The sequence below is a fragment of the Penicillium concentricum genome, assembly GCF_028827145.1.
Source record: "Penicillium concentricum strain IBT 3081 chromosome Unknown utg000006l_segment0_segment0, whole genome shotgun sequence".
Taxonomy (NCBI): Eukaryota; Fungi; Ascomycota; class Eurotiomycetes; order Eurotiales; family Aspergillaceae; genus Penicillium; species Penicillium concentricum.
Genome location: NW_026622759.1, coordinates 855,363 through 877,055, shown reverse-complemented (window position 1 = coordinate 877,055; position 21,693 = coordinate 855,363). Strand labels below are relative to the sequence as shown.

The window sequence follows — 21,693 nt, the reverse complement described above, 5'->3', positions numbered from 1 at the left end:
GGAATATTACTATTTACAGCTTCGTCTCTAGTCTCCCCACAGGTTGATAAAAAAGTGTGTTGATAAGATCAATAAGAATAAGAAATAGATTGTGTGTGGGTATCCAGAATATTATATCCAACCATAAGACCAATATGTACAGCCCAGGAGACCCCCAAATGTAGGAGTGTCCAAAAGCCAAAGAAGAAAAAAACAAAACATCAAGTATACCAAAAGTCCCGACCCATATCTTAAAACGACTTGAACTCATTTCGCATGCCACACACAGTAAATTTAGACCTCAACTCCCTTGAGATTCTCAATCGAACCAAGCGAAGTCCTCCTATCCTTAATAAACTTAGGCCAAGTATTCGTAAGCACAAGGTACTTAATACTAGCCTCAGCAGCATCAAAGATCGAAGCCTCAAAGTCCACAGGAATATCACCCCAGTACTGCACGCGGTCCTTAATCGACCCCGTCATCTCAGCCTGCATAGTCTTCCCAGAGTCCGTAGAAGCCGGCGACGGCAACGGCAGATCAAAAGTGAATTTATCAAACGGACTAGCGGGGTCACATTCGCGCTCCTCGCCGTACACAAGACGCGTCGGTTTCTCGAAAACTTCTTCTAGCTTCCGCAGCTCCTGGTGCGAGATGTTGACGGGGAACTCGGCGTGCCGAACGCTGATAAATTCAGCGTAGATGTGTAGCGCGCAATTGAAGTGTTCGCGGACAACGTCGCGCTTGCTCTTTTCTTGGAGGGCGCTACCGTCTTTGATGGATGAGGGGAGTTGACTGCGCCATTCGGCGACGCTGGTTAGGAAGACGATGTTCTCGCCAGAGAATTCGCGCAAGGCGGAGAATTCTTGGAGCGGGGCTGGGTTGCGCTCGAGAACGTGCTCGAGGGCGCCCATTGTGAGGATGCTGTCGCGGGAGTTGAATGTGCTCGTCGAGCTGTTCGATTTCCAGCCTGACATCATAGATGCTACCACTGTCATGTCGGAGTTTAGGGACTTTTCTTCCGAGCCGGTGGATTTGACTTTCTGTTCCCAGCGCGCGATCGACTCGAGGGTTTCTTGTCGGAGGGATTGGTGGCGCATTACTTCCCAGCAGGGGAGGAAGACTGTGAAAATTTCGATGAACATGATGGATAGGCAGATCCTATATAGTTGTGTTAGAGAAGATCTTTGTGGGGATGTTTGTTTGGAACTTACCATTGGGGAGGAACCCAGACCGCGTTGACCGGGGCCATGGCCGGAACATAGAGGCCAATGAGCCACATCGGGGTAGCGTGAAGGTTAGAAACAGCGCAGCCAATGGTCTGGACTCGCCAGCCATGGGTATCGTGGATGTTGCGGGACTTCCAGAGGACGACGGGGGCAACGATCCAAGACCAGAAGAACTGCGAGACCACACCAGGCCACCATTCCCATCCTGCGCCTTGTGCTACAAGCACCTCTGCAGGGGTACCATGGACTTCGGTGCCGGGAATACCCCATGAGCTATGGTACTTTCGGGAGATGACCCACATGAGGATCGTGAGGAAGACCTGCATGAGATGACGAGTTAGATAAGACGTGTCACAGACATGAAAAGGTAGATCAGTAGATAGCCATACCTGAGCAAACATAGCGATAGCGACATAAATAAGAATCTTAGTGGTATATCTAAGACCACGGAAACGATTGATCAACCCATCCTTGCGTTCCCCGACAGGCGATTCAGTAAAACGGTAACCGTCCAGAGCATACTTTCTCTGGAGCTTTGCGACATGTTGAAAACGAGTGTTGGAGCCATGGAAGAGCGCCATGCCACAGGGCAGCAAGGTCCCCATAAGCCAATAGGCGCCATCACCCGGCATGAGGGCGCCGACCATAGTAGCGAACTGGGTCGGGATCCAGTATAAATGAAGGATGACAATTGATGTTAATGATAGTGCGAGGCCTCGAATGCGAAGTGTCGGCATATCTCGGTGTATAATCAGATAGATCATACCAGCCACAACGGCCGAAGTCCAGACACATGCCCAGACCACCCACCAGATGGTGACGGGACCGAGATCAATCTGGGGTTTGGACTCGACCGTGATACCATACTCGGACCCCATATTGAGTGCTTAATGAATGTGTGTGAAGTTGGATAGCGCCTTGACACCCCAAGTACCGGGGGTCGTCATGTCCTTATGTACATCGGGGGTAAGCACTTGCACGAGCAAGTGGGCCCCCCACCAAAGTTTCCCACGATGTCGATCAACATGACTGAGATATCCATTTTTCAACTCCATAGTTCTGCTGGAAGACATTACGTTGTGGGGAATTCCAGTCGATCCAGGTGTATAACTGTTCTGTTGTGGTCTCGCTTGGATTCCGTTTACTCCATCGTGGTCCCGTTCGCGATGGAGAAGATCCACTGTCCTATTTGTCAATTCATATAAGACTGTGATTGGCTAGATAAGATGAATTTAGATCAAAGATCTCTTGGCAGCACGAAGTCTCCCTTTTTCTATTGAATCCGCCCGTGACACTATTGATTTTCCAAAAACTGTGTTCCGGCAGATCGTAGCCCTAAAAGGCAGTTACTTTTTACCTAGCATTATGATCTTGACTTGCACATGTCGATGTAGAAGAATAGTACGGAGTGGAATTCTTTCCTTTCTTAACTCCTATCGCGTAAAATTCCAGGGGGGTTTCAGATGCAAGGTACCTATGTCAAATTAAGAGACATCTACTATTGGTTAAACCCCGTCAGGATTAGATACCTGGTAGGATGATAGTGTGATGAACTTCTATTTAGCGCTCAAAAAGAGCCAGAGACAAAAAAAATAGGCTGACCAACATACAAATTTAGCTTAGCATGTAAACCCCGAGACTATTGTTTTAATAGGGATCAAATTTGAGGCATTTGAATAAAGAAAAGAAAAACCAGTCTATTCTCTGCCACATACAAAAGGAATAATAAAAAGGAAATCGCACATCAATTAATACATGAAGGCTCAAAAAAGGCCCATAGCCTTAGCCTCTTCCTCAGAGTCCGCCTGTAAATACCCCGAATACTTAATATCAAATCCAGGAACAAGTAGAACATCCTTCAGGCCCCTATTAGCAACCTGTTCCTCAGACCTCCCATACATATAACCGTAATACGTATCCCCCTCCGAGATCGACACATCAACCTCGGCCTTGGCACAACACTTCCCATGTTCAGGTTCCTTCAATCCCATCTGAAAAGCATCCAACTCATTATAAGCTTCAACATACCCATAATAAGTCCCACCATAATAATCACCACATTCCCCAGGAACCGGCTCCGCATCACACAACCCCATATGTCCAACCTCCTCCAGGGAGATCGCACACATAAACCCCGTGTATTTATGGAGCACCCGCTCCGGCATCGTAAAAAGCGCATCCTTACAACACCCCCACGGATGACGGATATCACTAAGTCCCATCGCGCGCGCGTGCCGCAAATCGTCAGCCCGCAACAACCCGTAGAATTTCCCGTCTTCACCGGGTATCCGTCGGATATCCTCCAACCAGCGTTTCTCGGCTTCTGCCTCGGACGCAGCATGCATCACGCCGTAGTAGAGGTGGAAGTCGGCGCGTCGCGAGGAACAGCATCCCCGCACGTGGACCGGGTCTAGTAGGCCCTGCCGGTTCGCGTCGTCTTCGGAAAATGCCATCATGAATCCTTCCCACTCACCTGCGTAATTGCTGTATGGCCGGACCTCGCGTAGTCCGCGTTGGTAGGCGGATTCTTCAGAGGCAAACATGCTGCCCATGTACATGTGCTTCTGGAGTTGGGGGTCTGGGGCTGGGGCCTGTTGGGTCTTGGGAGATGGGCAGGTGTGGGGGGAGACAGGGGTGCTGTCGTTATTGGGTACAGTGGATTTCTTTGCATGCCACATTTGGTCGAGGGACTCTGTGTCCCAGAGATGGGGGTCCTCTTCGATGCCCAGCTCGGCGTTCTTCTCGTGCCGGTCGTCTCGGTCCTTCTTTAAAAGTGCTGCGTCTAGGAGCTTGGAGATGATTTCCTGTCGGGCTTCTTTTTCGTTGCTTTCTTCAATGCGCTTCAAGATGGTCGCTTCAATACGCTGCTGCACAAGGTCAATGTCAAGAGTGGGCTGGTCAAACGAGTGATGGTCAGCTTCGGGGCTATTAATTGAGTCTGCAGGAGGCGTGTCCTTGAGATCAATATGAGGGGCATATATGTCAGCGTGCTTCTGATAGTCAGTGTTTACCTCCCGTCGCTGCTGCTCCCGCTTCTCAACGTATTCGTCAATTCTTAGCTTAAGTATATTATACCTTATCAAAGAAGATCCGCAGAGCGACGAGCCAGAACTGTCTGTCTCGCAGCTGCTGTTATCGCTGGGGGATGCACAAGCATTGTCCTCAGTGGGTGATTCAATCTCAATGGCCTTTGCATTGTCGCTCTCATCGCCGCTGCGTGCGAGATGATCCGGGCGGGTCTTGACGATTGCAGACACAAAAGATTCAAGATCTCCAGCATTCTCCGGCGAACTAGGATTAGTACGAGCAAACTTAAACACTGTCGCAGAGGACTTATCGGAATGCGCCAGGCCGCACTTCGACTCCGATTCGTCGACAATAGCACGCCAACAGATCTGACCATTGTCGCTGTGGCCAGCCCTGTCCGCGTCCCCATTGCCCGAATCATCAACGGCAGCACCCAAGAAGACCTGATCATTATCGCTGTGGTCAGTACTGCTTGTGTCCCTGTCGTCTGGAGTGGAATCACTCACCGCGTTAACTTGGATGATATTGCCTGTAGCGTCCAGGCCCTCAATGGTCCGGTAAGAGCTTGAGGCTTGGGTCTGGCTGTCTCTGAGAGAAGAGAGGTTTTTGGTCCGCTCGCTCTCGCACTCCACGCACATGTTTGGGTGGGTGGAAGGGAGGAGGTCGTGGGAGAGATCGATCATGGTGCAGGATACGCTGCGCTCTGGTCCGGCCAGGCGGAGGCTGTTGGTGTATTCTTGGCAGCCGGTCATGCTCCAGTTGGAGATGTGTCCGCAGCTGGGGTAGTGGTGGTAGGAGTAGTTACACATTTTGAAGGAATGGAAAGATGGGTTGAAAGTAGAGGAATATGAGATGAGATGAGATGAGAGGAATGCTCTGCTGCCAGAGTACATCTGCGCGAGGATCAGAGGTTATATATAACTTGGTCTGTGAATGTCTGACGGGCGAGTACAAAGCCGAGTCGATGAACAAAGGTAAGTGGTATAACAAAGATGAGGTTAAAGGCATTGTCTTGGTCTCAGTATGAAACTCTTTGTTGACGACTTCTGTTCACAATTGCCTATATGTAAATTAAATTCCCAGGGATCTTTTTCTGCCTGTTGGACGTGCTGTTTCAACATGCTAGACTTCTCATGGGTCGTAGCGCGATCTAAGATGAAATTCAAGGGAACCAGAAAATGTAGAGAGAAATAAATACCCAATATCGAAAATATTTCTAAGTTTCCTTTGACCTGATACAATAAGAAATCGAAATGGATCTAGAGGTTGCAGTCCTTTGCGTTTTCTCAATCTCCCAGTATAATTTACTTTGAAGTATCTATGTTGAGTCTTCCTGCCACAGGATAGGATAGAATTATCTTCATTCACTTATCTTCTACATAGCTCAATCAAACGGTTTTTGTTAGAACATTCCCCATTTCTAGCAAATTGGGCGTTTGTTTACTAGATCTCAGGGTATAAATATCCTACTTTTCGTAGATTGAACAATCAAAATTTCTTTCTCTCTCCCACAGCCAAGCTGTGACAGTTTTCTTTACCATTTGCCTTCTCTATATATTTGCTCAAAATCCAGTACAAAAATCTAGAACCGTTTCCTCTTATTTATTTCTTTCTATCCCTTTCTTGTCTTCTACCCATAACCTCTCGAACCTCCCATCCAACCACACACAGGACTCACTTCCAGCCACTCCACAATTCTATCCCATCTCTAACCACTTGACTGGTCTCTGAGTATATATTGATGTGCAAGTGGCTTGAAGTAAAAGCTGCATCAATCTGAGTTGAAAAAGGCCAGTAATGGTCTGATTAACTATTTACGACAACGGGGACCTGTATACTAGTGTGTACGCAACTCACCTCAAGCTGCCGAACCCAGCGGCGGCAACCATGTCGAAGGTAAACGTCAAATAAACCAGATGGATGCTCCTGGAACCAATGCTGCTATTGATTCATTCCTCTCCCGGTTCTTTCGATCGGCGTATAGCTCTCTGCGATGAAGGCACCCCTAGCATGATCTGCTTTGTTGGGTGACAGAAAGACATCAACAACGACATCAACGACAATGTGAACATCACCGTCAAGAAAGCCGCGGAGGAAGCGAGGACTGGTTGAATATCGGTATTCACAAGATCGACTCATCCCCAGGCATGGAGGCCAGCATCGTGATAGTCGACCTAGTCCGCACAAATGAGCTCGGGTTCATGCGCGAATTCTAGCGACGGCTTGTAGCCGCAGTCGCTTTGATTTGTACGTTCTATACAACCAAACAGCCATGAAGGATGCCTTGGCTCGCACGTCAACGTTCGTCACAATCATGTCTCAGTAGATCAGTGATAACCAACTGTCTATCCCAGCCCCGGTGACATATTATGAGTCTGGGCTTTCAAATTTTCAACTTTGAGGGTGGATATCCAGATCATGGCACCTGGCCCCTGGCCCCTGAACCCTTATATTGAGGCACATATACACTCTCATCCGTTTACTCTTGGAGGGAAAACTTTCAAGCAAATGAAACATGTTATCATACCTTATGGTGTGGAGACACCTCAAAGAAGGACATGTATTTAAGTGCTCATGGAATTAAGAAGCTTGGACCTGCAAGTACATGGGTAAGTCTTTATCGAATATATGCCAATTCCGAAAAGTTATTTACTATGTCTTCCGTTTCTAGCTTGTGACTACGGAGGCATGCTCCAAGAATTCCACCAATGAGTATTGAATTCACACCGAAGGTCTCAATGGACAATAAAATTGAGTCAAATTTCACGACCCGTGCCCAACTGACTCATGAGTGCCATTCCCTAACTGCATCCTCCTTCCCTCCGACGGAGTGCCTGTGGGCTTACCGTTGCCGACCAATGCTCCCGGTTCAGCCCTTCGACACAAGGTCACGGAAGCAGACATGCCTGTTATACCATGCTTATTTTAGTTCCTTGATTTCAGAGTATATCAACTATAGTCAATAATCTAGATTCAAAGGTCCAATTTTAATCATAATCATAACTCATTTCGCAGGCAGGAAATGGGATTGCCATATTACCATTATACTCAACAGAAGAGCGCTATAACTATCAACCCATCCAGACCTAGCTAGCTCCAGGTAAAACCAGACCAAACCAAACCACTCAACACTCCAAGTACACCAAATACCTAACCCCAGAGTCCAACAACCACCAAGTAACAGTCTCATGCATCCACCTCACAGGAGGCCTCTCCAACGGCATTTTCCTAACCTCATCCTTTCTCTTCCACATAACAGTCTCACTAGAAAACACAACCATCCTCTCTTCACCATGACTACCGTCCTCTTCAAAACTAATCGACAACCTCCCCTGCACAAAATCCACAGCCTCGACCTTAATCTCAAACTCAACCCGATCCTTGCTCCGCACCACAACGCGATAAGCCCCACAAACCAAATCTCCAACCTCAAAATCCAGCTCGGAAAGATGTCCCGTGCCAAAACTCTCCTTCTGCTCCGACGTCTTACTGGCCATAGCAAGCATAAGCGCCTGCGGGGACCGAGAGAATGCCCTCATGTTGCGGCGCACGAGTCTTGTGAAGAGCATGTCTGTAGTCTCGCTGCTGGGGAGGGAGGCCCGCGGTACAGACTTTGAGGCGTGGTCGTAAACCGTAAAGTACCCATCGCCGAAGACGGGTTCTGGGATTGATTTTATACTTGCTGGTTTGGGGGCTGCGGAGAGGGTTCCGGTGTAGGACTGGTGCGTTACGCGTTTTGATAGGCCTGAGTGGAAGATGTAGAAGTAGATTGCTGAGGAGCTGGTTATTATTGCTGTTGTCGTGAAGATGAGGCGAATCATTTTGTGTTTTTTTTTTTGGAGCTATGAGATGTCAATTGTGATGTTTGGGAATTTGTCGAGAAGAATGTTAAAGTGATCGCATCATCATCATCGGATACGAGGTCGTATACGAGATTGGCTTGGCGCGTCATCTACCTCTACCATCTGATCATACACATCTGCCAGTTGATATATTTTTCATATTCTGCATGTCATAAGGTCCAATCTGAGACCATCACATTGAAAATAAAAGCAAGTCAAAAACTGCGCAACGCCTAACCAATGACGTCAAACACAAAGTGGTATCATTCTGAAAAGACAAAAAGCAAAGTAAGCAGACTCTTACTTCCTCGCCCCATTCTGCAAGACATCTACACGGCCACTATTATGCCATTTCGCAAGTTTAGCACCACACTTCCCACAAGAATGCTCAACATCCTTAAGCGATGACATCAAGTACGGGATACAGCCGAGACAGCAACAAAAGCAAAGAATAGCAGCCCAGCCACTGTTTAAGAAAAGTCAACCACCATTCCAATATACGCGATCGATGGAATCCAACTTACTGTGTGGTCCCACCGCTCACAGGCTCAACACGGGTCATCTCCCGCTTTCCACAAACAGGACAGTCAACCGGACACGGCGCAGACTGGACGGCGTGTAGCGGTACGGCCGTGACATATCCACTGGGATGGCCGGAAGGCGTGTAGAACTGCTGAGGTTGTGTTTGTGCTTCTGGGTACTCGGTCAGGGGCTGACCTGCGTACGCCTTCTCGGGTGGAGCAGCCATTGATGTCGCGTCGTAGGCTGGTGCTTGGCCGATGGAGTCGGGTTGGAAGGGGTATTCTTTTTCTGAAGGGCCGTTTATGGGTGTTGGGGTGTAGCTGGAGTGCAGGGCGTCTGGGAGGGATTGTCCGGTGTGAGAATGGTCGGAATGTGGGCTCACGGGGCCTTGGGTTGGATGGGTTGGATAGACGGCTTCTGGGGCTTCGCTGTATATGGGAACTGGTGCTGGAAGTTGTTAGCTGAGTACTGTATGGGGATGAGGGGGAGCGTACTTGGCGTTGGCGAGGGGTGTCCGGGGTGTCCTGTCATTGTTACTGTTGACTTTGGAGTCTGGGGTATTGGGAGGGATGTGAGATGTTTCACTGTACTCCGTAAATGGGACGGGAAGGGTTTTAAGTGAAATATGACAGCCTACAGAGAACACATAAATTATAAAAATAGTTTCATAGGATCGTCAAGGGCTAATATATAAAATTTATCTCGTATAGTGGATACCTGGGGATTCCATGCACTGCCTTGAACGGGTTTGGAAGATGACCAAGTCTAAGCCACAGCTTTACTTGTAGAAGATTACGGAGTATACAAAGGGTATATACTGTATGGAGTATTGTAAAAGGACTTTGACAGGAATGCGGCTTATTTTGCGACCAGTCTTTATTTGTACCAGGTACACATGAAGGGATACTATGTACTTTGTACATGTTCGACAATTTATATCTGTATATTGCAATATAAGTCTATCAATATTGCTATATCACAGTTTATTCTACAACATACTAAATCATGGTCAAACAATCAAAATCAAAATCCAACTCATTCAGCCCCCTAGTTTAAGATTATTACACCCGATGATCCTAAACGCCAACCCAATCACAAGGCAGCCGGATTGGTGACGCCGATCAATTCCCCGTCTGGGCGCCCCTCTGTGAGCCTTGGAGGGCTGAGTAGGCTTAGAATCCTCCGTGCAGGGCTTCGGGATATTTGGCCCCCAACTACAACATACTATTCTAATATAGGTGCTTAGGAGTTAACTACAGGTATTACCTATGCCTAATTAGGGTAAGAAAGAATTTACAAAAGGATGACACAAGGTAATAAATGCCATTTCTTAAACTAATTGGTTAATATAGGAAATAGTAAATAGTAAACGTTACCAAACGTCTTTCGATCGCGTCAAACGTGGGAACTGCCTTATAAAGCATCACTCCCACGAAGGTGGAGCAGTAAGATGGGGAGCTGGAAGATGCCAGGGAAATGCACGCAAAAGCTGCTCGGCAACGACCTGTGCACTAAAGGGATCCCCGTTGTCCATAGAGAGAGCGGCGATCGAGCTCTGGAAGAGAAGTCGAAGATCACAGCCGACCTCACAGAACACAGTGTCACCGACAACATGTGCAGCCTCAATAAGGCCAGGTAGCAGACGAGAAAGCTCCTTAAGCCCCTCAAGCACCCGAGGGCGAAGATCAGGGTGAGCCTGGAGCTCCACGATCTGGCGTAGTAGAAGCTGGATGAAGTAGTGCCTATCTACGCTGTAAAGACTACCGGGGGCACAGATAGCCATAGCGAATGGGTGATGGGAGTAATAGAAAGTTAGTACGGATCTGTTAGATCTGTTAGCTCTGCGAGGTCTGTGAAGACTGTTGGATCTGTGGAATCTGTGAGGATTGTGAGAGATACTGTTGCTTGGTGAGAAGAAAATATCGAGGTGGGGATCGAGGCTATTTATGCGGTTCGAGTAGTCGAGGTCGAATATTCGATGAAGCACCGCTTGGAAGATAAGAACAATCGAATTATCAAAAATCCTTTGTTTATATCTTGTCTTTTTAGTCCCGGCAACAATTTAGAGACAAAGGCCATTGTGATAAAAAGAAGGGACTAGCCAAAGCAAAGAGACAGTAGGTGCAACTATGAAGAACTTTACGAGAATGATCATGGCGGGCAATATAGAGTGAGATAGCACCGATCTAATAAGGCTATATTTGTTAGCCTCTGGATGGCTATGGTATATCCTCTCTTTCTTCAAGATTACAGCTACATTTAGAACAATATATACACTGTCCCAACTCTCAACTCATTTAACAGGCCTACTAAAGATCAAAAATCAAATCGAATAAGAACGAAAGCCATTTCACGCTAGATGCTAGATATCATATGCATGCATACTCCATAGATCCCAATCAGAAATACTGATACCGAACCTGGCCCGCAGGATGATACCCATACTGCTCAAAAATCTCCAAAATCCGTCCCTTCCCCATATTCTTCGCAAAAGTAAAAACCGTCTCCTTCCGACCAATACCCCCCTTAAGAAACGGATCCGCTCCATACTGTACTAAAAGCGTAACCATCTCAACTTCATCCGACTGAACAGCCTTATACAAAGGCGTCTGCCAAGGATACCGCATAAAATCAACATTCGCCCGCCGATCAAGCAACAGCCTCGCAACCCTCATATTCCCATTCAACGCCGCCAACGCTAAAGCCGTCTCCCCCGTATTATTAACAGCATCAATATCCGCCCCGCAATCCAGTAACAACTCCACAATCCGGTCCTGTCCATACGTAGAAGCCTGCGAGAGCGCCGTCTTGCCAGTCCCCTTACCCGCATCCAGGCTCGCGCCTGACGCGACCAGAATTCGTACGAGGCGGTCGTAGCCGCGTGCTGCGGCGATGGCGAGCGCAGTCTCGCCTTTCATGGCGCGTGTGTTTATATTTGCGCCGTATTCGAGTAGGAGGCGGGTTATGGGTTCGTGGCCGAACGAGACGGCCGCCATCAGGGCTGTTTGGCCTTCGGTGTTTTGGGAGTTGGCGTCGGCGCCTTTGGAAAGGAGGTTTTGGACTACTTGGAGTTGGTTGGCTTTGACCGCGGCTATAAAGTTTTCTTTGGAGCTGGTCGTGTCCCATATTTCCCATAGCATGCGGCTCATTCGGTGGGACTTTTTTGAGCGGGTTGGAACTTTGAAGGGGTGGAGGTCTATTGATGGATTGAAGGGCCTTTGCTCGATGGGTACCGTTACCGGTTCTGGGAGGTTCATGTCGTTGTATTGTAGAGTAGTCTCTGTGGAAGCTGGGATGGGGAAGTTTTCGATTGGTAGCGCTTGTTTCTGTGTATCTGTGGAATCGTGCATGTCCAGCATCACTGGTATTGGAAAGTCGTCGATTGGTAGCGCTTGTTTCTGTGTATCTGTATCTTTCATGTCCAGCTTCACTGGTATTGCAAAGTCGTCGACTGGCAGCGCTTGTTTCTGTGTATCTGTGCAGTCTTGCATGTCCAGCATCACTGGTATTGGAAAATCTTCCCGTTTTGTGTGTTTTTCTGGATAGGGCTGCGCTCGGCTTGGACATGATCTGCGCTTATCTGAAAATGAGAAGCCTTTCGGTGGGAGCGGGAGGAATGGAAGACCAGTTAGTTCGTCTGATAGCCAGTCATCGTCATCCAGGCTTCTCTGGCGTTCTAATCCCAGTGTCGGTGCTGGTGCTGTAGACTCATGGAAATCCTCCACTGGAGCCATGTTCCCATTGCTAACAGGTAGTGGGCCATCTGTCTCTATTATCTTTTGAAGGGTGGAGATAACAAAGTCACGGTTTAGAGTCAACAAACCCGAAGCAATACCAGTAGCGACCAACTCTCCCTGCAGCCGACTCCAGGCTTTAATTTCCTCAAGCTTTGAAGAATGCTTCAAAATATCAGAAACAACCAAGTCTTCCCTCTTGCCAGCGCGAATTTCATCGACAAAACACTTCAGCGCACTCTCAATATTCTTCTGTGATGATCTGTATCAATGTTAAAACTCAGATCGACACATAAAACAACATCGCGAACACACATCATCATATTCAAATTCACCTCACCAAAACCAGAAATAACCGACAAGAGGCGCATGCGAATGTCGGAAATCAGACTCTGAGCCCCGAGCGTATCTGGATGTAGCACCAGCTTCTGCAATTCCCGTAGGACAACATGGCAGGTCTGCAATCTTTTTTTCAAGACTGTGTAATGGACGCATTCTGTGCCTAGAGAGGAAGTATACGTCTCGGTCGCGCTTAGCACGCCCACAAGCAGCCCAAGCTCATTTTGGGCCTGGTTTGTTAGAGCCGTTGACCCGCGCGTCGACTCATACAGGGAGTCGGCTAGCAGTCGGATCTCGGTGGCTTGGTGGCATGGCTGGTTACCCGCCACTGCTTGTAGAGACATTGTGGGTTTGGGGATAAGCAATCGGACTAGCCCTGAGGTCCAGAGGGTGACATCCAAGAGAGGCCCGTGCAGCGAATTTTGGCCCCCTCTTGAGGTTTAGTGATTATGTCATAGATGTGAGATGTCAGTGTATATTTTTAAAATAAACAAAAAGGTAAAGAGAGTCAATTAGTTTCAATTTAGGGGGATTATCGCGACATAGGGAAGAGAGTGGGAATGGCAATCCGATTTGAGATAAGATCCATGTGTGTAGCGAGGGAATGCAGACTACCTTCATATTGCACCTCAACATGAAAGATCTTCTACATTAGCCTATCTACTGCTTGTTAGTCTAGTTTCTTGTGTCTCATTGTCAACTTTCACGGTATCACGTCTGTTGGCGAAGATTAAGCGCGCGCCTTTGTCTCCTTGTCCAAAGACTCGATAAAGGATGTCTGTATAAGGAATGATTGCTTTTGTTCCTTTGTTCGCTCATTGAACAAACTCTTTGTCTAATGAGCCCAGTCAATATCAACTGAAAAAGCATAAATAGATGGATTTCCCCGTCCCTTCAAGATATCCTTCCGTCATCTAAAAACACCAAAGACTCGAGGTAAACAGACCTACAACCAGTCACCCTACTAATCACGCCCCAGGCTGTTTCTCACACGACAGTCAACATGGCTTCGAATAGATACCCAGGCACAGAAGAGGTCGACGAGATGGACTACGAGCAGCGATTCCTCACCGCATGCGCCTGCTTCAAGTCCTCTCTATACGAGGAGTTCCGGTTCCTGGGTCTTGGAGATGGTATCCGCTGCGAGGTCCTTCCAGTCCTCCGCAAGCTGGTGAGATTGATGGAGGCCATCTTTATCCTGGGTGAGGAGATGGCACGGTCATGTCCACGCTGTCGCACTGTTCGCATTAGGCCCAAAGGCCACTTCTTTGCTGAGTTTGAGCGCCTGTGTCGCGAGTGTATCATGGCTCCTTTAGTGAAGGCCATTGCTGACCTTGAAGCCGATGAGGCGTCGTCGGAACCGAAGACGAGCGTTGACTTTATCGTCGCTTCGGATTTGGATGATATTCGTCCCAGTACTATCTTGCTCTCTAATAAGGCGCTGCCTCTGGATATGAGCCCCGATGCTCAACTGCAGAACCCTTCTCGCCCTTGAGATTCTTTTATTTATTTACTTGCTTCGAGATTGAATAAAGTAGGCGTATCCATTTGACTTTTCTTCCGTCGTAGACCCATTCTGTATCATGTAGATGTTTTGTGTTTTGAATGCTCATACACTAAGACTCGGAACTTGAGTGATAGAGGTTCTCTGTAGATGCTTGAGTCCTTGAGCTAGAACACGAGCGATTTCGTGTATACCCCGGTAGAAAGTCTACAATAGGCGTTTTCAAAATAGTTGCACTAGCTTGCCCAAGTCGCTACCCAGCTCCAATAAGCCTTCATTTTCTGGAAGCATAGGCATATGGACATAGATTACAGGGACAGGACTGCATGGGTTTGAATAGTAATCTCTTTATATGAGGTCGTAAAAGGAAAACTCCGTTGAGAATTCTCATTCTGACTCTTGGCGTACTTAACTCGAATAGCCTAAATAGCCATGGAATAGGCTTAAAGACACAATATACTGGTAGCTTTTACCTTCGAAAAATAATATATAAACCAGCGGTCTGGACTAAATCAGGATCAACTTGCACATGTCTCAATTCTCTTGCAAAATGTGCAGTTCTAGCCAGGCCCAACATGGACCGAGCACCTTTCTAAGCCAGAACTATTATACAAGCTGTATCTTAGCGGATACCTGCACGATAATTGTGTGACTTTCGATATAAATATAGTCCGGTGAGAAAATACGATCAAATGCAGTCCGAGTACAGACCTTATGTAGATAGCTGAAATTTGCCACTACGTCATTAATTTGATTTTTCGTTAGCAAACTCAGAAGCTAACATTGGAAGAGTCTTGGAGATCTTAATTCTACAATATGTTAAAGGAGATAAAAATTCATATTATAAACATACATGTAGAATGCTAATAATGTGCCTGAAAACAGCTCTGTCCCTGGCGGATCCGTTCCCGTCTCTCCACATTTCCCCCACTGGAGCTTGAAGTCCAGAGTCTGCAATGCATAGCAATAGCAATGCAATAGCAATGCATTGGTATGCATTTAATGAGGAAAGAGACTGAAACGAATATCAAAAAGATAAAAACCAAATTTTTCAGAAGGACAAAGCGTTGAGGGGTTGATGTCACATGTTCCCCGCTGGGGTTTCCTTGATCTGGACCTTCCCATCACTCTCCACCTCCAAGCTCTCTCCCCACCAGATATGTCTTCTACTAACAGCTCAAATATTCCCAATGATGGTACAGGTAAGCTTGGAATTACTAGTAGACACAAATAACATTCCAATTCTAACAAAAAAAATAGGAGTTATCCAGCTGGATCCTTGGCTGGAGCCCCATCGCGATGTCTTGAAGCACAGATACCAGGTGGTTGAGACATGGGCCAAGACCATCAATGAGACAGAGGGTGGCTTGGACAAGTTCAGCAAGGTGAATTGATCTCCATTGATTGCTTTCTTGTGTACTAATACGCTTATCAGGGCTACGAAACCTTCGGACTCCATGCACAACCTAACGGAGACATCAAATACCAAGAATGGGCACCCAACGCAAAGGAGGCTTCTTTGGTCGGAGAGTTTAGTACGTTGTGTACTGGTTATATTTGAGGAGCTTGAACTGAGACTAGCAGACAACTGGGACGTCAATGCCAACCCCATGACGAGGAACAGCTTCGGCATCTGGAATGTAACGGTACCAGCGAAGAACGGTGCTGCCGCTATTCCCCACGACAGCAAGATCAAGGTAGGTACATTAACCCTACGCATCATAGAGCACCCCCATTAAGAACCCCGACAGATCACAATGGTGCTCCCCACCGGCGAGCGCATCTACCGACTCCCCGCTTGGATCAAGCGTGTGGTCCAAGATCTGAGCGTGTCGCCTGCATACGATGCCGTTTTCTGGAACCCTCCCGCAGAAGAGGCTTACAAGTTCCAGCACGCGCGGCCCAAGAAGCCTGAGAGTCTGCGCATCTACGAGGCGCACGTCGGCATCTCGTCGCCGGAGACTAGGGTCGCTACATACAAGGAGTTTACGAAGAACATGCTCCCCCGCATTAAGTACCTGGGATATAATGCAATTCAGCTAATGGCCATCATGGAGCATGCGTACTATGCTAGCTTCGGGTACCAGGTGAACAACTTCTTTGCGGCGAGCAGCCGCTACGGATCCCCAGAGGATCTGAAGGAGCTTGTTGATACCGCCCACAGCATGGGACTGACTGTGCTGCTTGATGTGGTTCACAGCCATGCCTCTAAGAACGTCATTGATGGAATCAATGAGTTCGATGGAACGGATCACCAATACTTCCATGGCGGTGCCAAGGGCCGTCATGAGCTGTGGGACAGCCGTCTGTTCAATTATGGAAGCCACGAGGTGCTGCGTTTCCTTTTGAGTAATCTGCGTTTCTGGATGGAAGAGTATGGATTCGATGGATACCGCTTCGATGGTGTGACCAGCATGCTATACACGCACCATGGTATCGGAACGTACGTGCATTCTTCTATGTTTGAGAAACCTGCTAACTGAAACAGTGGCTTCTCTGGTGGATACCACGAGTACTTCGGGCCATCCGTCGACGAGGAGGGCGTCACATACCTCACCCTCGCCAACCAGATGCTGCACGAACTTTACCCAGAGTGCATCACAGTCGCGGAGGATGTCTCCGGTATGCCCGCACTGTGTCTACCCCACGCACTCGGCGGTGCTGGCTTCGACTACCGCCTCGCAATGGCCGTCCCAGACATGTGGATCAAGCTGTTGAAGGAAAGCACAGATGACGAGTGGGACATGGCCAACATCTCCTTCACGCTCACCAACCGTCGCCATGGCGAGAAGACCATTGCCTACGCCGAGAGTCACGACCAAGCGTAAGCCAAATCCCCCACCATCCCATTCCAATCAACTAACACACAACCCACAGCCTCGTCGGCGACAAGTCCCTAATGATGTGGCTCTGCGACAAAGAGATGTACACACACATGTCCACTCTAACCGAATTCACCCCCGTAATCGAGCGCGGCATGGCCCTCCACAAAATGATCCGCCTAATAACCCACGCCCTCGGCGGCGAAGGCTACCTAAACTTCGAAGGCAACGAATTCGGGCACCCCGAATGGCTGGACTTCCCCGTGCCGGCAACGACAACTCCTTCTGGTACGCTCGTCGCCAGCTAAACCTAACCGAAGACCCTCTTCTCCGATACCACTTCCTGAACGACTTCGACCGCGGGATGCAGCTCACCGAGCAGAAGTACGGATGGCTTTCTGCGCCGCAGGCGTATATCAGTCTGAAGAACGAGAGCGACAAGGTACTTGTCTTTGAGCGGGCTGGTCTGCTTTGGATCTTCAATTTCAATTCCAAGCAGAGCTTTACCGATTACCGTGTTGGTGTTGATGTTCCTGGTACATACCGTATTGTTCTTGATACGGATGAGAAGGAGTTTGGTGGGCTTGGACGGAATGTTAAGGAGACACGCTTCTTTACTACTGATATGGAGTGGAATGGGAGGGGGAATTTCGTGCAGGTTTATATTCCTACGAGGACTGCTTTGGTATGTGTCCCTTTTTTCCCTTGCTTTTGGTCCGGTTTGCTGACTTTCTGCGTTCTTACAGGTCCTTGCTCTGGAAAATACTCTGTAATGTCAACGCCAATCCATGTCTGTGTCTTGCGCCAAGTCGGAGACTGAATTATCTCGTGCTGGTTGGTTCTGGTATTGAGTGTTGTTCTTCGCTAGTGTGGCATGCTTTGACCTGACTTCTTCATTGTGTAATGTCCTGCATTTTGTTTTTAATCACAACTATAACTATCTACATCTAGTACAATCTCGTATCATATACATTGTTTTTTTAACGCATTTTGCATTGTAGACTGGACAGGGCTGTTGAGGAAGATGTTCTGTTGCATGTTCCTCTATAGGTATAGAGACCATCTCGAGGGAAATAGGTCTTAGAGGGATCATATAACCTCAAGAATAATCAAAACTACGGCTACATACAGACAAGACCAGCTGAGGGATCAAGTTGACAGCTGTATAGGGATGAATGTACATCTCCCCAACTACTACATCTACACATACACAAAACCAGGACATCATCACAAAGGAAATGTCGAGAATCAGGTTTTGAACTCTAAATACACAAAATAATGAAACAGGCCGGTCGAGGGGGGTTGTGTAAGGTATCTCTCCAATCCAGACCGGCTTTAAAATCCCATCAACGCTAAGATAGAACACATCACCTCCCCCAAAATTATCAAACCACAAACACACTCTTCTCTCAAATCCCCAACCACGATTCAACTCTCAAACTCCCCCAAACATTTCATATTCCCTTGCTCGGGTTCCTTTCGGATCGAGTCTAGAAAGAAAAAAAACCCGGGTGATTTCCAACGTTGACGCGACATGCAAAAAGAAAAGTGAAATCAAATCCCTTTATTGTTGCATTGGGTTTTCTCCCTTAGGGGTAATGTACATGGTAATATACACGCCTCGAAAAGGGAAATGATGTTGTCGCGTACAACGTTGGAACATTTTGGGTGTTCTGACAAAGGGAATTAAATGGAGGGAGAAACAAGAGAGAATAGGTGAGGGAAAAGAGAGGGAAAAGAAGGAGAGCTTGAAGATGGAAGGGGAAGTTAAGACGGGCGCTAGCTAGCAAATGACAAAATTACATTTAGGCCTTGTTCTCAAGCTCAGCCAGAATCTTCTCACCCTTAGCGCGAGCAGAGTTGATGTCACCAACCATGTAGAAGGCGGCCTCGGGGAGGTCGTCACCCTCACCAGCAATGATGGCCTTGAAGGAGGAGATGGTGTCCTTCAAGTCAACAAGGGTACCCTCGATACCAGTGAAGACCTGGGCGACGGCGAAGGGCTGGGACAGGAAACGCTGGAGCTTACGGGCACGCTCGACGGTGAGCTTATCAGCCTCGGACAACTCATCCATACCGAGAATGGCAATGATATCCTGGAGGGACTTGTACTCCTGGAGCATCTGCTGGACACGGGTGGCGGTGTTGTAGTGCTCGTCACCGATGATACGGGGGTCGAGCATACGGGACTTGGAGTCAAGGGGATCGACAGCGGGGTAGATACCCAACTCGGAGATACCACGGGACAACACAGTGGTGGCGTCCAAGTGAGCGAAGGTGGTAGCGGGGGCAGGATCAGTCAGATCGTCAGCGGGCACGTAGACGGCCTGGACGGAGGTGATAGAACCCTTCTGGGTGGTGGTGATACGCTCCTGCATGACACCCATGTCAACAGCCAGGGTAGGCTGGTAACCGACGGCAGAGGGGATACGGCCGAGAAGGGCAGACACCTCGGAACCGGCCTGGGTGAAACGGAAAATGTTGTCAATGAAGAGCAGCACATCCTGACCCTCCTCATCACGGAAGTACTCAGCAATGGTCAGACCAGTGAGGGCAACACGGGCACGGGCTCCGGGGGGCTCGTTCATCTGACCGAACACAAGGGCGACCTTGGAGTCACCATCAAGCTGGATGACACCGGTCTCCTGCATCTCGTGGTACAGATCGTTACCCTCACGGGTACGCTCACCGACACCACAGAACACGGAGTAACCACCGTGGGCCTTGGCAATGTTGTTCTAAAAGGTCAAAAAGTATAAGCATTCGATGCTATTTTTCAAGGGGGGAGGGGAATCCTTACAATCAGCTCCTGAATGAACACGGTCTTACCGACACCGGCACCACCGAACAGACCAATCTTACCACCACGGGCGTAGGGGGCGAGCAAGTCGACAACCTTGATACCGGTGACAAGAATCTCGGCAGAGGTGGACTGGTCGACGAACGCAGGGGGATCGGCGTGGATGGGAGCGAACTTGGTGGCCTTGACGGGACCACGCTCATCAATGGGGTCACCAGTGACGTTGATGATACGGCCGAGGGTGGCAGGGCCGACGGGGATGGTGATGGGAGCACCAGTGTCAGTGGCAACGACACCACGGGAGAGACCCTCAGTACCTTCACAGAAACGTTAGTTGAAGCTCTAATATACGGTCGGGGTGCACGGTGGGTCCCCCAATCGGGTAGGGAACGACACGGTGGCCCAAGAAAGGGGGATGAAGGGGGAGGTGAAGCTTACCGTCCATGGCAATAGTACGGACGACATTCTCACCCAAGTGTTGCTATAATGGCATTGTTAGCTTTGCGATTTTGAATCAAGGTTCAACCAATGAGATCACGTACAGCAACCTCCAGAACGAGCTTCTGGCCGTTGTTGGTGGTGGTAATGGCGTTGTAAATGGCAGGGAGCTTCTCGCCGCTGAACTTCACTGTAAGATGGCGAATAGAAAGTCAGATACGGTTTTGTTGGATGATTTTGGGGTTGATTTCGATGGTTTCGGTGATGGATTGGGTCCAGGGAAAAGATTTTCGCGAGGTCCCATTTCCGTCAGGAGTCGACAACACGTACCGTCAACGACGGCACCAATGACCTGGTGAACCTTTCCGGTCAAGGAAGCATCGGAGCTAGCGAAACGAGCAAGAGCCGGGAGAGCATTGGAGCGGATGGGCTGGAAGGCGCGGGCGACGGGGGTCGTCCGGGCAAAAGCAGCCCTCCCAAAGGACCGGGCGAGACCGCTAAAGAAATTAAAAAAAATTAGTTTTCAAAATGAATAGAAGAGTAAGATTTCCTAGAATCATACCTCTTGAACATAATGACGGTGTTGAAGAGTGTGATGAAGGGGAGAGGTGAGGTTGGAACGGGAAAAGAGGGAAGAAGAGGAAGGGAAGAGGTTGGTGGATGGGGACTGGTCGCCCTTAGCCTTTCCGGGGCGGTTTTGCCGACAGATCCCGTGATGAACCGAGCACCAATTTGAGCTTTCTACAATGTAAAGGAGCTTTATTTTCTTATTTAGATTGATATTTTAAATACAATGTATGATCTCTATTGTTTTTAATTATTCATTGTCATTAATCTTTCGTGATGAGGTGGTGGCCGAGGAAAGCTCAGCCCGTTGCCCTGGAATTCACGCACACACACCGGGGCTTGGCGGCCGGGTGCAGGGAACCACCGGTTTTTTTCTCTATGACATTCGGAGAAACCTTTGATATATAAAGGAAGTAAACTATGTTGAAATTATATATATATATATATATAATGAAGTTCAATGGCCCTTTGGTCCGACTATATTAGATCCATCGGAAAATCTCTGACGTGTTGGGTCAACCAATTCCGGGTAGAAAATATAGAACTTATAGAACTTATACTTATATTTGAAGCTAGTATTATGCTCATTATTCCTCATCGTATTCATTTATACTATAATTGTGATTATGATTATGATCTATAATTTCCTATTTTCCATCTCCATAGAAACCCTCTCGAAACCATTTTCCGCAGGGATTCTCCGCACTTACGTTGCTTCCGAATCACTCCGTAGACCACGCCATCCCGGCAGGGGGAAACACATACACATACATATTTTAATAGTCAATCCAAAACACATTCTCTATGGCTACAAAAGAGATACATTGATTATAGCACAGTACGGAATACACGCATTTTCGAATGCTTGCCAAAAAGGATAGAATGGGGGAAT

General features: G+C 48.1%; 9 protein-coding genes across 9 annotated transcripts; 2 read left to right on the top strand and 7 right to left on the bottom strand.

Annotated features, from left to right (window-relative positions):
- Positions 1-273: 273 nt before the first annotated feature.
- On the bottom strand, positions 274-2,084 carry N7517_010512 (Regulator of G protein signaling superfamily; the record flags this gene model as incomplete). The annotated part of the gene is made up of 3 exons (XM_056728235.1): positions 274-1,138; positions 1,192-1,526; positions 1,596-2,084. The coding sequence occupies 3 exons, from the start codon at positions 2,082-2,084 to the stop codon at positions 274-276; spliced, it is 1,689 nt and encodes a 562-aa protein (XP_056574050.1).
- An 885-nt stretch (positions 2,085-2,969) lies between these two features.
- On the bottom strand, positions 2,970-5,042 carry N7517_010511 (uncharacterized protein; the record flags this gene model as incomplete). Its single annotated transcript, XM_056728234.1, has 1 exon — positions 2,970-5,042. The coding sequence occupies one exon, from the start codon at positions 5,040-5,042 to the stop codon at positions 2,970-2,972; it is 2,073 nt and encodes a 690-aa protein (XP_056574049.1).
- A 2,316-nt stretch (positions 5,043-7,358) lies between these two features.
- Positions 7,359-8,054, bottom strand: N7517_010510 (uncharacterized protein; the record flags this gene model as incomplete). Its single annotated transcript, XM_056728233.1, has 1 exon — positions 7,359-8,054. The coding sequence occupies one exon, from the start codon at positions 8,052-8,054 to the stop codon at positions 7,359-7,361; it is 696 nt and encodes a 231-aa protein (XP_056574048.1).
- Positions 8,055-8,375: 321 nt separating this feature from the next.
- On the bottom strand, positions 8,376-9,128 carry N7517_010509 (LITAF-like zinc ribbon domain-containing protein; the record flags this gene model as incomplete). The annotated part of the gene is made up of 3 exons (XM_056728232.1): positions 8,376-8,541; positions 8,600-9,044; positions 9,092-9,128. The coding sequence occupies 3 exons, from the start codon at positions 9,126-9,128 to the stop codon at positions 8,376-8,378; spliced, it is 648 nt and encodes a 215-aa protein (XP_056574047.1).
- An 892-nt stretch (positions 9,129-10,020) lies between these two features.
- On the bottom strand, positions 10,021-10,380 carry N7517_010508 (uncharacterized protein; the record flags this gene model as incomplete). Its single annotated transcript, XM_056728231.1, has 1 exon — positions 10,021-10,380. One exon carries the CDS (start codon positions 10,378-10,380, stop codon positions 10,021-10,023), a length of 360 nt encoding a protein of 119 aa, XP_056574046.1.
- A 616-nt stretch (positions 10,381-10,996) lies between these two features.
- On the bottom strand, positions 10,997-13,014 carry N7517_010507 (ankyrin repeat domain-containing protein; the record flags this gene model as incomplete). Its single annotated transcript, XM_056728230.1, has 2 exons — positions 10,997-12,593; positions 12,647-13,014. 2 exons carry the CDS (start codon positions 13,012-13,014, stop codon positions 10,997-10,999), a joined length of 1,965 nt encoding a protein of 654 aa, XP_056574045.1.
- Positions 13,015-13,673: 659 nt separating this feature from the next.
- N7517_010506 (uncharacterized protein) lies at positions 13,674-14,165 on the top strand (the record flags this gene model as incomplete). Its single annotated transcript, XM_056728229.1, has 1 exon — positions 13,674-14,165. One exon carries the CDS (start codon positions 13,674-13,676, stop codon positions 14,163-14,165), a length of 492 nt encoding a protein of 163 aa, XP_056574044.1.
- A 1,168-nt stretch (positions 14,166-15,333) lies between these two features.
- N7517_010505 (1,4-alpha-glucan branching enzyme GLC3) lies at positions 15,334-17,769 on the top strand (the record flags this gene model as incomplete). The annotated part of the gene is made up of 9 exons (XM_056728228.1): positions 15,334-15,376; positions 15,435-15,559; positions 15,610-15,709; positions 15,756-15,871; positions 15,926-16,617; positions 16,663-16,998; positions 17,052-17,284; positions 17,317-17,681; positions 17,743-17,769. 9 exons carry the CDS (start codon positions 15,334-15,336, stop codon positions 17,767-17,769), a joined length of 2,037 nt encoding a protein of 678 aa, XP_056574043.1.
- A 1,032-nt stretch (positions 17,770-18,801) lies between these two features.
- N7517_010504 (F1F0 ATP synthase subunit beta) lies at positions 18,802-20,807 on the bottom strand (the record flags this gene model as incomplete). Its single annotated transcript, XM_056728227.1, has 6 exons — positions 18,802-19,734; positions 19,797-20,113; positions 20,235-20,277; positions 20,339-20,424; positions 20,565-20,731; positions 20,797-20,807. 6 exons carry the CDS (start codon positions 20,805-20,807, stop codon positions 18,802-18,804), a joined length of 1,557 nt encoding a protein of 518 aa, XP_056574042.1.
- Positions 20,808-21,693: the final 886 nt, after the last annotated feature.